The sequence below is a fragment of the Canis aureus genome, chromosome 7, assembly GCF_053574225.1.
Source record: "Canis aureus isolate CA01 chromosome 7, VMU_Caureus_v.1.0, whole genome shotgun sequence".
Lineage (NCBI taxonomy): Eukaryota > Metazoa > Chordata > Mammalia > Carnivora > Canidae > Canis > Canis aureus.
The window spans coordinates 25638353-25651914 of NC_135617.1; the positions used below are offsets into that span (position 1 = coordinate 25638353).

The following is a 13562-nucleotide window of genomic DNA, read 5'->3' on the forward strand; positions in this document are numbered from 1 at the left end:
CCAATGCAATTTCCTACCGGATTTTACTTAATTCTCACAACCCTATATTATTTTCTGTAATTAAAATATAAAGAAACTAAAGTTTAGAGAGATTAAAAGATATGTGCAAACTCATCTAAGTTTAAAATTAAGTCTGTGTCACTTCAAAGTCCCTATTCCTAAACCTCTCTCATATCACATGCATCCTTAGCTAAAATGATTCTCCTACAATGTCACTGATCCAAAGCCCAGTGTTGGCAGCCCAGTGGCTCAGCAGTTTAGTGCCACCTTTCAGCCCAGGGCGTCATCCTGGAGACCGGGGATTGAGTCCAATCTCGGGCTCCCTGCATGGAGCCTGCTTCTCCCTCTGCCTCTCCCTCTGTGTCTCTCATGAATAAATAAATAAAATCTTCAAAAAAAAAAAAAAAAGCCCAGTGTTGCCACATATTAATGTAAGTATAATATTGAGGAACCTCAGATGATGTACAGGCAAAATAAGGGTATAGAACTTACCAAAAAAAAAAAAAAATGTATACAGATTAGATGATGAAAAGTACTTAGCACAGTGCCCAGTACTTAACACACAAAACACTCAAGAAACATTAACTATTATTATCATTATATGCCTCTGAAACAGAAATCACTAATTTGTTTCTGTGAGGGTCAAATGGTAAAATAGTTCCGACGCTGTAAGCCACACAATCTCTGCTACAACAAAAAGAGGCAGCAAGCTGGGTTTGGCCCACAAGTCATAATTTGCCAACCCCTGGTTTATAGCAACATTCTTCAACCTCAGCACTATGAATACGTGGGGCTGGATGAGTCTCTGTTGCAGAGGGCTGTTTTGTGTGCATCGCAGAAAGTTCAGCAGCATCCTTAGCCTCCACTCAGCAGATGCCAGTAGCATCACCCAAGTGGACACAACTAAAAAAAGATCTCCTGTGGAGCAAAACTGCCCCTGGTTGAGAAACACTGCTCTAGAGCAATCAAACTTATGAAGATGCAGCCAGAATTTTCTAATAAAGAAAATAACTAAGTGGAGGATTAACAATTACACACACTAAAAAGTATTTATACTCACTTAGCTAAAATTCCCACACTTAGCAGTAACTTTATAACTTCTGTGATACACACGGCTGTGGTTGAAAAGTAGAGTTCTTTGTCTGATGTCCTTGTGTATCTTAAAGCTATGGTATAAGCTGCAGCCACCAGGGTCATCACTGCCAAGCAGTAGAACTTGAATAATAAACTGACATTTTCTGGAAAATATGTGCAACAAAGATATTATTTAGCAGACAGCATTATATTTATAAAAATTAATGTTATACCTCAAAATGCTTCCCAACTTCAAGCACAAGATACTTTTTGAAACCCAGGATATTTGACAATTTATTTCAAAACGATACTTTCCGAGTACATGAACACCAACATACATACACAAAATACAGTTGGCTTTAAATATCAACCAGTTAAGCAAAGATTTTGTCCCTGAAGGATGCCCCAACTGCAAGATTATGTGGCATACTGACGCTAGTCTGGGATATAATAAATTACATATTTAATATATCTTTATAATATAATGTTAGCATCACACATTTATGGTAGGCATATAAGACTTTTGGCTAAGGCAGAACAAATATTTATCGGCAATAAGCCTAAATCTGTAAATTACTGCAACTATTTCAGATAATGATTGAATTCTGTAATTTTGAAGCTTTCCTCATCATTAATCTTGCTGTCCCCATCCTATGTTAGTTATCGAAACAATTCTATTTTTTTTTCCCCTTAATTCCTGTTTTGCTACAAAAAGACTCCTGAAGGTTGGACTTACTCGAAATGGGAGAACGCATACGAGCGTGATACACAACTCCAGACAATGTCCCTGGCAGGGCTTTAATGATAATCGTGAGTTCCCCGACCAGGAAAACAACTTGGCACCCATGCAGGAAGATATCCTTTAAGTGTTTGTTTAACATTTACTCAGGGGTGAAGCTAAATATAGTCCGTAGAAGGGTGGAGAAGGAATCCGGGTGTCGCCCAACCTGTCCTAGCTACAGCTCTAAGGTCCAGAAATCCAACTCCGTTCCCAACTTACATACCCTACTCAGCGAAACAAAACTCAGCTTCGGGGTGAATCACAACCACTCTCACGAAACGCCAATCAGTCATCAAATATCAATACCCTAACGTGCTATCCCCCGGGGGGGGGGGCGGGGGGCGGGGGCTGTCGCCCTCCCCCCAGAATATCAGGAGCGTTCCTTCCAACCCCGCACAACATCCTCCAGGGAAGGCGCTCTGCCAACGACTGCTTTCTCCGTCTCGTACGGTGTCAGCGCTGCTGTAATGCCCAGTGATGCTTCCTGCGGCGGCTCCGTGGACCAGCCGCGGCGTGGGCTGCGCGCCCGGAGCGCGCCCTCGAGCCTCTGAGCATCCGTAGGGCAGAAGGCGCAGAAGAGACCGCAGCCGCGGACCCCGCCGGAACCCGGCACCGTCCTGCGCTGCCGCGCGGGGACGCGGGGCGCCCTCGGGGTCCGCCGCAGCCCGGGCCTGTCTGAATTTGGTTCCCACCCGCTGCGGGCTCGTCGGGGCAGAGGCGGGTGGAGCCGCAAAACGCCCCGCGCGGAGTCCGCCTTGGGGAAGCCAGCCGCAGCGCAGCAGGAGGCTGCCCGCCCTGCGCTGCCCTGACAGGCGGCGGCGGCGGCGGCGGCGGCGGCGGCGCGGGCTCACACCCGCGAGCGGCTCCAAACAAACTCCGGGCGCCGACGCCGACGCCCGGCCCCCGAGCTCCGCGGGCGCGGACAGGCGCTGACGCTCGCGCGCCCCCGCCCCCGCCCCCGCGGGCTCCCCCGTCCCGGCGGCCCCCGGCCTCACCTCTTGGGGCAGCCATGGTTCCCCGACAGCCCCGCGCGGAACTGACGCACGCCCCCTCCGCGCGCCCTCCTCGGGACACCCGAGACCGCCTCCTGTGATCATAGAGACGAAAATCCCTCGGCCTAGAGCGCCCCGGCGGCCGACCGTCCGCCGACTTCCTGCCCAGTCTGACACCAAGATTAGGCTCAGCGCTCCGAGCTACCCCCGAAAATGGGAAGACCCGGATGGAGGAGAGTCCTTGCCGACGAGCGCGTAAAAGCCGAGTCCAAGGCGTCGTTCTGTAAACTAGATCTCCCGGCCGGCTAAGGAAGCCGAGTCAAGGGAGCAGAGCGTTGCCTTCTGGGAATTGTAGTCCTCACCAAGGTAACTGGGTAGCAAATGCGACTGGAGGGAAGTCTTAGGGATTGATGCCTGCCAAAGCTGTGATAGAAACCCCCGGAATCCGTAAAGCTTCGGAAACTACTTTTGACAACTTTTCCAACTTCCACCTTGTTCATTGCCTTGCATTCGTACCTCGTACTTAATATGATGGGTGTACTTTTCAGAAGTCCTGTGTCCTTATTGTGAGCATTGTCATTGATTATGTTGACTTGGCCAGGCATGCTAACTACATGATCCTCTCACAACGAAGGGGCTTCAAAAAATATTAGACGTGTCAACAGGCATTTACTTCGACTGCTATAATCTTCACTCTCACTAGAGGATACTACTTAGCATAAGCGATGTTAGAAATAATTCACTGGCAGAATGAAAGCCTTTCCAGATAACGTGGATTGGTTAAAAATATAAAGGTACCTCAGCCCTTCCAGGAACAGATACAAGATACCCAGCAGCCTACGCCTCTTGTAGCACCATCTTTCCCTAAATTGATTTTTTAAAGGTTTGAGTGAGTTGTATACACCATTGTGTTACAATCAGATATACATACACGTAGTCTATTAACATTATTGGGAAAAAATTTCATGCCTTATTAGCATCATATTCCTATTAGAAGGAGCTTTGTAGAGCTGGACATTTGATTAATCTCATACTGGAATACTGTTGGACCTTCCCTGTACTGGGTTGTATGTGTGCTCACCGGTTCTTATCTCCTCTTCCTGTAATTGGTACAGCTCCCTACTGCAAATTTTCTTATGCGTACACTTAAACTAAAAATTCACATATATACCTGAAATTTTAATAATGGAAAACATTCTATCATACATCCCTTTTGTTTTACAACTACGGCTTTGTACAGTTTATCTCTTCCCATTTTTTTAAAGATTTTATTTATTCATGATAGACACAGAGAGGGGGGGCGGTTCATGCAGGGAGCCCAACTCAGGACTTGATCCCAAGACTCCAGTATCACACCCTGGGCCAAAGGCAGGCGCTAAACCGCTGAGCCACCCAGGGATCCCCTATCTTTTCCCATTTTGGAGTATCATTATGGTCTCAACTTAATTCAATTAACTATAATTATTCTCCTTTTGATGCTCAAGGGAGATCTGCACAAGATTTTTGAAGCATTCTTTATTTCTGGCAACAAGAGTTTCCAGTCAATCTTGATATATCCTAGATCATGGAATCCAGTATACTTCAAGGAACTATGGTTCCTTCTGGTAGAGAATAGTATCTCTGTCTCTGTCTCTCTCACACACACACAAACACACACATATACATATACACAAACTGATAATAATTAGCGTGGTAGGTAAAATGCTGTTGTGCTGTTTTTGAGGCATTTTGTGTTCACATAACATCATGCTGCTGAACCTTACTTAATAAATTTTAATTGCCCAAAAGACTTCCTACCCCATTGGCATGAACCTTGACTAGATTTTTGATGCATCTTGTCGTAACCTGTTCAGCCCAAGACCATGAGAGACAAATTTAACATTCAGACAGAATCAGGATTATTGACCCATTCCAATGAGGGAAATAACACACCAGAGGAATTATGTGGGATGTTGCTGGAAAGAGTTACAAAATCTAGGAGACTGATAGATGGGTGAAATTTAAAGGAAGCAATGTTTTGACAGATTCAAAGCAGGGCTACTTATAAAGAAGTGAACATCAGATCTAGACTGAAGAATAGTCTCAGGATCCTGTTTCTTAAAAACAACAAAGTTACCAGATGTAGAATGCTGTGTTCAGGAGCCCCTGAAATGAAAGCTTTCTTTGGAAATTGGTTGGAAATTGAGGCTGCTTCTTTGTGTCCAAGTGCCTTAAATCCTCCAAACAAAAGCAGGCCATTTCATTCCTACTGGTAACTTCGACAGCAAGGTTCCTAACAGTGAATGCTTTTAGAGAACAAAATTTTTCACTGAGTTAGAAAGTAGACACTCAAAAGAAGGAGTGGTTATTATATTTTACTGCAGCATACCCTTCAGGGAAGTTATTATTTCCTGTTAACTTTCCAGCTGGTGTTTCTGTTTGTTTCTCATTCTGAATTATCCTGTCTTGGAGGAAAACCAATTGACATGATGTGCTTTTTACGTGTGCGTAGCCTTCTATACAACCATGGTTATTGCAAGAAGCAATGATCTTGAACATGTGAACTGCAGGGTCATTTGACTGATAATGAGCTAACCTGTGTCTCAAACAGCTACTGCTGTTGCCATTTGAAACCCTAATGATATTTCTGATTGTAATTACCAAGCTGCAGTATTTGCCTTGAAATTCTCTCACTTCTATCTCTGCACAGGCATGAGAGCTACCCTAGTCTCAATGAATTTTATAAAAGGAAGCCCGTTACTGTATCCATTGGCAATATAGTAAAAGTGTAGGCTGTGCAGTAAGCAATATGAAAGGCTTAAGAAAGTTACAGCTAAATTCAAGTATTTAGCTATATAACAGATTATTAAAAGTGGTGAAGGTTCCAATATAGTAAACTAATAACCATAAAGAACATTTAGGCAAATGCAGATACCTAAACATAATTGTTTCCATGACAACTTAAGCATATTTTCCTTATTCTGCTATTAAGAAAATTACATTCCAATCTGCTAGGTTGTTATTTTAAAACAATTATTTCCTATGGTGTAGTATTACTAAAGACAACCTAAAAAGAATGTTGCATTTTATAATTGAGAAAGTAAAAAAAAAAAAATACTAGGAGACAGTGTAAATTAAATTCAGTGTCTAGACTTGAAGAGCACAACATGAGTAACAATCATCAACAATCATCTAAACATTTCTTATTTGAGCTTAACTCTCCCTTGCCTCTGCTTCCTTTTTTAGCTACCACAATCTCATTTCTTTTCCTGCCAAGAAGTACTGTTTTGCAGTCTGTACTTATTTCTACCATTTCTGCTTGCTGCAATCTTACTTCTACTCAAGCCAACTCTATTAAAACAGAGCCCAGCAGTTGCCTACTTCATTGACCTTTTCTCATTTCTCATCCTCTTCTGTTTATTCCTCAGACGTTGACTGAAAGCCATGATGTGCCAAGCATTATTCGAGGCATCGAGAGCTTGAAAACAGAAAGTCGGCAACATGAGGATTGGAGTGCAGTAGAATGAGACACTGGAGACTCCCTTCTCTCCTGGCTAACATTAACATAGCACTTATCGTGTAAATGCTTTGGATGGGTTAACTCCTTTAATCTCCTGACAACCCAGTGAGGTCGGAATTATTAGTATCCCAATTTTCATGAAGAAACTGCAGCAGAGAAATGTTAAGTAACACAGCCAGTAAGTAGTAGACCTTGACCTTACTTCCTTGACCAGAGAGATTCCTTTCTGTCTTCTTTTACCTCTCTGACTGCTCCTTGGTCTCATCTTGTCTCTTCCTCCTCATTCCATCCCTATTCCCTTGGGGATGACCTCCCAAATTATCTTTGTCCAGTTCAAATTCCAGTCACCTCTGCTTTATTATTTTGTCATCCCTTAAGCACGGTTTTTCTAAGTACTGGACTCACTATCTTTTTGATCAACCAGATCCTCTTCCCAATTATCCTCAGTCTCCTAGGGTAGACACCCTGAGGTCATACTGTGATTTTTCTTCCTTCTCCTGAGATGTTATATCCGATTCATTAAATCTCACATTTGCCCTTCATGTCATCTATTACCACGTGCCCCAATTCTTGCAACAGCTTCCTAGCCATCTCCCAATCATAGAATCTCTCTCCTACAGTCAATCTTCAAGAATCTGCAGAGGTTTCCTAATGTCTGACTACAGAAAGGCAACATATTCCTTTCCCTGGCTTTCAATGTTCTCTAAAAGCTATACCAACCTGGCTTATCCAACTTACTTCCCACCACTTCTCAAAAAATAATCTCCTTTTTCCTCTCTCTTCCAATGATCCCTTTCCTCTCTCTTCTTTTCCAATGATTACTTTGCTGGTGAGCTCCTTAGCAATTCCCACCTTGACGATTAAAATAATCACATGACCAGTATCCTGCCTCCAGTTTGTTCTTTTGTTTATTCCCTTTTCCTTCCTTCAGTCATCCAACAACATACAAAAGCCAAGGATAGGGACACCTGGGTGGCTTAGCGGTTGAGCGCTTGCCTTAAGCCCAGGGCCTGATCCTGGAGTCCCGGGATCGAGTCCCACGTCAGACTCCCTGCATGGAGCCTGCTTCTCCCTCTGCCTGTGTCTCTGCCTCTCTGTCTCTGTGTCTCTCATGAATAAATAAAGTCTTTAAAAAAAAAAAAGTGCTACAAAAGCCAAGGATATAAAAATGCCTAGAACACAGTTCAAATCTCAAGAAACTCACAATCTAACAGGGAAAATACAGATGACCACATGTATACCTATTTAGGTACTATGCTAAGGTTATAAATAAAAAGTTGTGAAAACCCAAAGGAAGAAGCAATGAATTCTCCCAAAGCTGATCCGGAAAACCTTCACTGAAACGGTAAAATCTGATCAGGCTGTTTGAGGACAAACATAATCTCAAGAGGGTGTCCTTGGACGACATTCCAGGTAACAGTGAAAATCAAGAGCAGAGAGTGGTGGTATGAAAGACAATGATATCTTTGAAGAGTTTGATTCAACTTGCCTAATATGTATAGTACATGGAGGTAGCAAGGGAGGAACAGAAAGTGAAACTAGAAGATAAATGGATATATTTTGAAAAGTCTTACATAGTATGTGAGGGAGTTTTTCCATTATCCCCTAAGTAATAGAAATGAGTCTTGGTAGGTGTTTAAGTGAGGGAGGTAAAATTGGGGGAAGGGAGCAGTGTGACATGACTGGATTTCTGTTAGAAACATTATGCCAATGAATCAGGTAATAGGACTAAGTCCTAAATGATAGCACTGGTGATGAAAACAGAAAGACACAGACAATTCAAACCACATCAACAGGGCTGGATGACTTGTTAAATATAGGGGCTATAAGATAAAGGCAGTCAAGAAGTTCTTAATGTCTGCTACTGAGTAAGAGAGTGATGCCTTTAGGGCAGCCCCGGTGGCGCAGCGGTTTAGCGCCGCCTGCAGCCCAGGGCGCGATCCTGGAGACCTGGGATCGAGTCCCACGTCAGGCTCTCAGTATGGTGCCTGCTTCTCCCTCTGCCTGTGTCTCTGCCTCTCTCTCTCTCTCTCTCTCTCTCTCTCTAAAAAAAAAAAAAAAAAAAAAAACAGAGAGAGAGAGAGAGAGAGATGCCTTTGACCACAGAAATACAGAGGAAAAAAGAAGTCTGTCAGAGAAAAGTGAGTTTGGCCTGCAACCTGCTGAAAAGGCGATGACTGTCTGATGCAGGGTCCAGCATGTGGTTGGGAATCTTTAAAGAGCACTGGGGCTTAGGTGGATGGTCAGGATCCTAGGAGATGACCATTTGGTCTAGCTCCCTTTATTCTGATTCTATTGTACTTACCAGGCAACTTTCTGATATTAAATTTAGCTTTTCAAACTGGGTTTGGTATTTTTATTATTTGGAAATTTTACTTTCAACCTTAACTCAATAACCTCAAATTAGAACATATCAGCCATTCTTTTCTGTATTTAGAAATCTTGCAGAATCGGGATGCCTGGATGGCTCAGTGGTTGAGCATCAGCCTTTGGCTCAGGTCACCATCCTGGGGTCCTGAGATGGAGTCTCCCATCTGGCTCCCCATGGGGAGCCTACTTCTCCCTCTACCTATGTCTCTGCCTCTCTGTGTGTGTGTCTCTCATAAATAAATAAATAAAAGCTTTGAAAAAAAAAATCTTGCAGAATCGAATGAGGGTTGACAGAACAGATAAAATCAAAGACCTGATGTTGTAAAGCTCAGTGTGCTCTAACCATCCCACCTCCTTCAAGGACAGATCCCGCCCCCGCCCCTGGCCCCCACCCCAGGCCTTGCCTCAACAGCCAGTCAGCCTATCTTTAGCATCATTTCTAAACTACAGGTATGAAAGTCATGAACACTTAGAAGTAGGTCTGTTTGAAGTTAATCTTTATGATATATGTAGAAAATGGATTTTGAAACATACTATTATAAATTACCTTTCACCTACATAGAAAGCAAATTATATAAACACCTTAATAAAAGTCACCAAGGCAGAAAAAAATGCATTAAATATAAATGATCCCCTCACCATTAAAGCATGTTTTAACAGTCCCTCCCTCCATCTGGGAGTCTTTATTATCCAGGAGTTGATATTAGAAGTATGTAAGACAGTACTAAAACTATTGCTCTAAAATTCAGCAATCAGTAATTCACATGGGCCCTACACACAACTACCTATGGGGTCAGGCAGAGATAAGGCAAAGCAGCAGAAATGGGGTCTGGAAGTACCTAGCCTATGAAAGAGCACAGCATCTCTCACAGGAATGCTAGCCAAGTACGTCAAATATTCTGATTTTTTGCAAGGGGGCAGAAATCCAGATTTTATGTAAAATTTCCAGGTTTTGAAAATTCATGTGGACCTCTACTCTCATTATTCCAAATTAGTGAGGTCTTATTATACATCAATTTAATCTATGTTAACATTTAATAGCTAATGAGGCTGAAAATATTGACTAGATTTAAAAATGTTAATGTTTAACATTAAATGTGATTTTAGGAACAAATAAGCTTCTATCTCAGTTACAGTCTTATAAATATATTAATATCTAAAGAGCATCATAATTTCAGCCTTTAATGCTGCCAAACTTTTTCTAACAGAAAATGGGTAGACAGTTTTACTTCCCAATTTTAATAGAATGCAAAATGTGTTACAGAGAACACTTTTTAGTTTTTTGTAGCAGTTTGACAGTGAATATAAGAATCTGGAAAACATTTACACAACCAATACATGTGCCAGACCCACAAAATTAACTAATTTTCACAGATACAAAGATACTTGTCAATATTTGCCACTGTCCATAACTTAGTGAAATCCACTTTAAAAATTCAGTCTCTAACTAGGTCTCATCAACAGCTCTGGTTAAGTTCACCTTGACCCCAGAAGTGATTTTACTCTGTCCCCCACGGAGACCAGCTAGGTAAATCTGGGGCCTGGGCACTCGGGTGCTGCCTTCTCTCATAGACTGCGTGCTAGCATCCTTGGGTGGGTACACCTGTGAATAATTCTCTCTTCTCATGTGACTGAGATCGGTTTGTACTGAGTGAGTAACTTTCTGACGCAAATTGGCCTAAAAAGAAAGAGAATACACAGGAATTAGCCCATCTCTAAAGAACAAATAATATCAGCCTCATGTTTTTTCTCAATCCACAGAGAAATTAGCCCTACAACACAGTATTTTTCTACAAAGCATTAAAACATTAGAAAAACTAGAACATAATAAATATCCTTTGTCAAGAGGTGGGAAAATACATAAAATGTTGAAAACAGACCCAAGGAAAGAACATACAGATTCAAACTTCACAGTGAGTTCACAATTATTTGTTAACACAATCTTCTAACTCCTTCATTATTATACTTTGAGATTCATACAACTTGGATTTTCCCACCATACTTGGTTTATTGTTTTGAAAGACAAAAATTTAAGATTTCCTTTGTCTTTTTTAAATGGACTTCACCCAAGACTTTTAATATAAAAAGTTCCGATGTCTTCAGGTTACATTTTACAGTATTCAACATCCTGCTTGCTCTTTTTATGGATTACTAGTAAACATGAAGTTAAACAGAGGACTCAGGCTGGGAAACAAAAAGAAGTTTATGAAAGGGAGACTAGAAAAAAAAAATGAAAGGGAGACTAGGATGTACTGAAATAATAAGGAAGTCCTAGAAAAAAAAGCTCAGAAGCATTAGAGCCTGTGAGTTCAAAAGCAGAGACCTCACATTCCAGATTTTGAGATATTATGGGTGACTAAGAACTGAAACAATTTCCCCCACACTGAGTTTATTGTCAAATGACTATGACTTGGCTATTCCATTGTCTTCATTAGCATGATTTTACCACTCTAGGAGACCCTTGCCAAAGGGTCACTACAGAACATCCTGAAAGACATACCTTCAGTAGTAAGCATCAATGCACAGATTAAGCCCTCACATTCTTTCCACCCCTGCCCCATAAATCTTCACCTTCTATTCCCATTACTGCTGGGCTGGGTTTTTCATGATCTTTACCCAATCCAGTACAAGCCTTCATCCCATCCCCTGACCTACTCTTGGCATTGAAAGACCTGCCTTCCACCACATGTGGATTCTCAATAAATTCTGACCTTGCTGTTTCCCCTCAGGACACTATCAAGGCTCTGCTAGGGTGGTGGTTCCCCCTACAGCTTTAAGCACTACACTCAGTTTTGTCTTATCAGTAGGTTATATTGCTAATATATGGGGAACTGACATTCAACATAACATAATTCTAGAGCATAATTAGGTCTACAGTGGGAATCAGAATGAAGTGGAGGCTGAGGAATGGGAAGAGAGGGTTCAGTCAGTACACAGTGCAGCCCCACCAAATACCCCGTTCTCTTAACATTTCCAGCCCAGACCTATGCTGGCACCTCTACCTCTCCTATCCTATCCAACCATCACTCCCCTCTTCTCTTTTGCCTTTTTATACCTCAGACCAATTTAAAATGTCACTGAAGTTAATTCTTATTTCACTTCTGTTACATAACTTACCAAGAGGTACTGAAATATTTTTAGTGTATCAATGTCACTTGCGAGACAATTAGCTTCTGAAGAACAAAGCAGTGATATCTATGTTACCTAGTATATATCCAGTGGGCTCAAGTGAGTTTAGTAGATGACAGTAAAGAACATCAGGATGAAGCTTCATGAACTACGGAAGAGTAACTGATAGGAATATTAGCATTCCTATCAGTTACTCTTCCGTAGTTCATAGGAACAAGGATCTGGAAGGTATACCAAGAAACTGATCCTTCCTCATCTCAGGAAATCAAGGGACTGAAAAGCTGCCACCAGAAAGGACAGCAAGAAAAATGTCAAGGATGGTGAAAAGCCTATAAGACACAGAATATACAAATGGACAAAGGCTAGACCTTATATGACAATAGAACTCTGACCCACAACCTCTGTAGCCATAGCTATCAGCACAGAAGAGGCAGGATTTGACTAGCTTCCCTATTTTTTGCTGCCCCCACCATTCAACTAAGGAACAACCAGAGAAAGCCAACTATGCCCACCAAACCAATCATATAAAAGTTCCCACTTAGAGTTAGCCCACGTCCAGTTTTCCCATGTCAACAATATCCAATCAGAGAATGCCTGAAGCTTTCCCCTTTTTTTTCACTATAAAGCTTCCCCACTTCCCCTGCCCACTTTGGAGCTCCCGCCAACTGCAAGTAATGGTGGCTGACTCCCTTGCTATAGCAAACTTTGAATAAATCGCCTCTGTTCTCATTTGGGTAGTCTTTTTTTATTTCCATACCCCATTTTAAAGAGAGAGATAAAATATACTAAGAAAAGGCTACAGATATAAAAGGGTTTATTTCCTTCAGACTCTAAATACTTGTTTAAAATGACGAGGTACTGTAGAAAGAATGAGTGGGAGGAATTCCCGAATCAGACAGGGATGAGAGTTTCAAAACCATCATTTGAGGGCATGCACCTCTTATGATTAATCATAAGAGAATCAGAAGGATGAGAGAGATCAATGCCTGTAGAGAACATGTTAACAACAGGAGGGGACAGTACCTGTGATATAACAGAGATAACCTTCTGCTCCTCAAAAAAAAAAAAAAAAAAATCCAAAAGAGGACATTGAGAGTGCTTTAAATGCTAGAACCTCATAGATTTGCACAATAGATGGGTATAGAAAGAGAGAGTGGGGGATCCCTGGGTGGCTCAACAGTTTAGTGCTGTCTTCAGCCCAGGGCCTGATCCTGGGGCCCTGGGATCAAGTCCCACACGGGGCTCCCTGCAGGGAGCCTGCTTCTCCCTCTGCCTGTGTCTCTGCCTCTCTGCCTCTCTGTCTCTGTCTCTCTCTCTCTCTGTGTGCCTCCCATGAAAAAATAAATAAAATCTTAAAAACAAAACAAAACAAAACAAAAAAAGAGTGAGCAGCTACCATTGTTCTAGTTACTGGACTGTATAATTGGAGAATAGTTTCATGTTTCTGTATATGCTTAAAATTAGAAGACAATAAAAAAAATTAGAAGACAATCTTGCGATGTAAAGCTGGCAAATTATTTGTGAAGAACTCCATGTACAACTTATTGGCTTTAATAAATAATTTAAATCACTAACTCTATGAGTAACAATACATTAAAGTTCCCCAACCTATAGCTCTCAGCCTTAGTGTCATCTTCTCGGAAACTCCCGAACCAAGTGAGCCAAGTGGAGGAAGAAGCAAATATGCAGACTGAAGTGAGAAAGATGAGGCAGAGGC

General features: G+C 41.9%; 2 protein-coding genes and 1 long non-coding RNA gene across 11 annotated transcripts in view; 1 reads left to right on the forward strand and 2 right to left on the reverse strand.

Annotated features, from left to right (window-relative positions):
* SLC35A1 (solute carrier family 35 member A1) overlaps positions 1–3122 on the reverse strand; it is a 24458-nt gene extending 21336 nt beyond the window's left edge. The window contains exons 1-2 of one of the 2 annotated variants that reach the window (XM_077903132.1): positions 2851–3122; positions 1061–1238 (exon numbers count right to left, since the gene is read on the reverse strand). In XM_077903132.1, coding sequence (XP_077759258.1) covers positions 1061–1238; positions 2851–2866 — 194 coding nt within the window. In that variant the 5' untranslated portion in view covers positions 2867–3122. Of the gene's footprint in view, positions 1–1060; positions 1239–1810; positions 2140–2850 lie in introns of those variants that run through there. The other variant, XM_077903131.1, reaches the window with a different exon arrangement.
* Positions 2808–8380, forward strand: LOC144317154 (uncharacterized). The gene is made up of 2 exons (XR_013383047.1): positions 2808–3641; positions 6255–8380. It is a non-coding gene; the product is annotated as an uncharacterized LOC144317154 (long non-coding RNA).
* An 816-nt stretch (positions 8381–9196) lies between these two features.
* The window catches only part of CFAP206 (cilia and flagella associated protein 206), a 62848-nt gene continuing 58482 nt past the window's right edge, over positions 9197–13562 (reverse strand). For all 8 annotated transcript variants that reach the window (XM_077903140.1, XM_077903135.1, XM_077903139.1 and 5 more), the window contains exon 13: positions 9197–10394. In XM_077903140.1, coding sequence (XP_077759266.1) covers positions 10164–10394 — 231 coding nt within the window. In that variant the 3' untranslated portion in view covers positions 9197–10163. The remainder of the gene's footprint in view (positions 10395–13562) is intronic.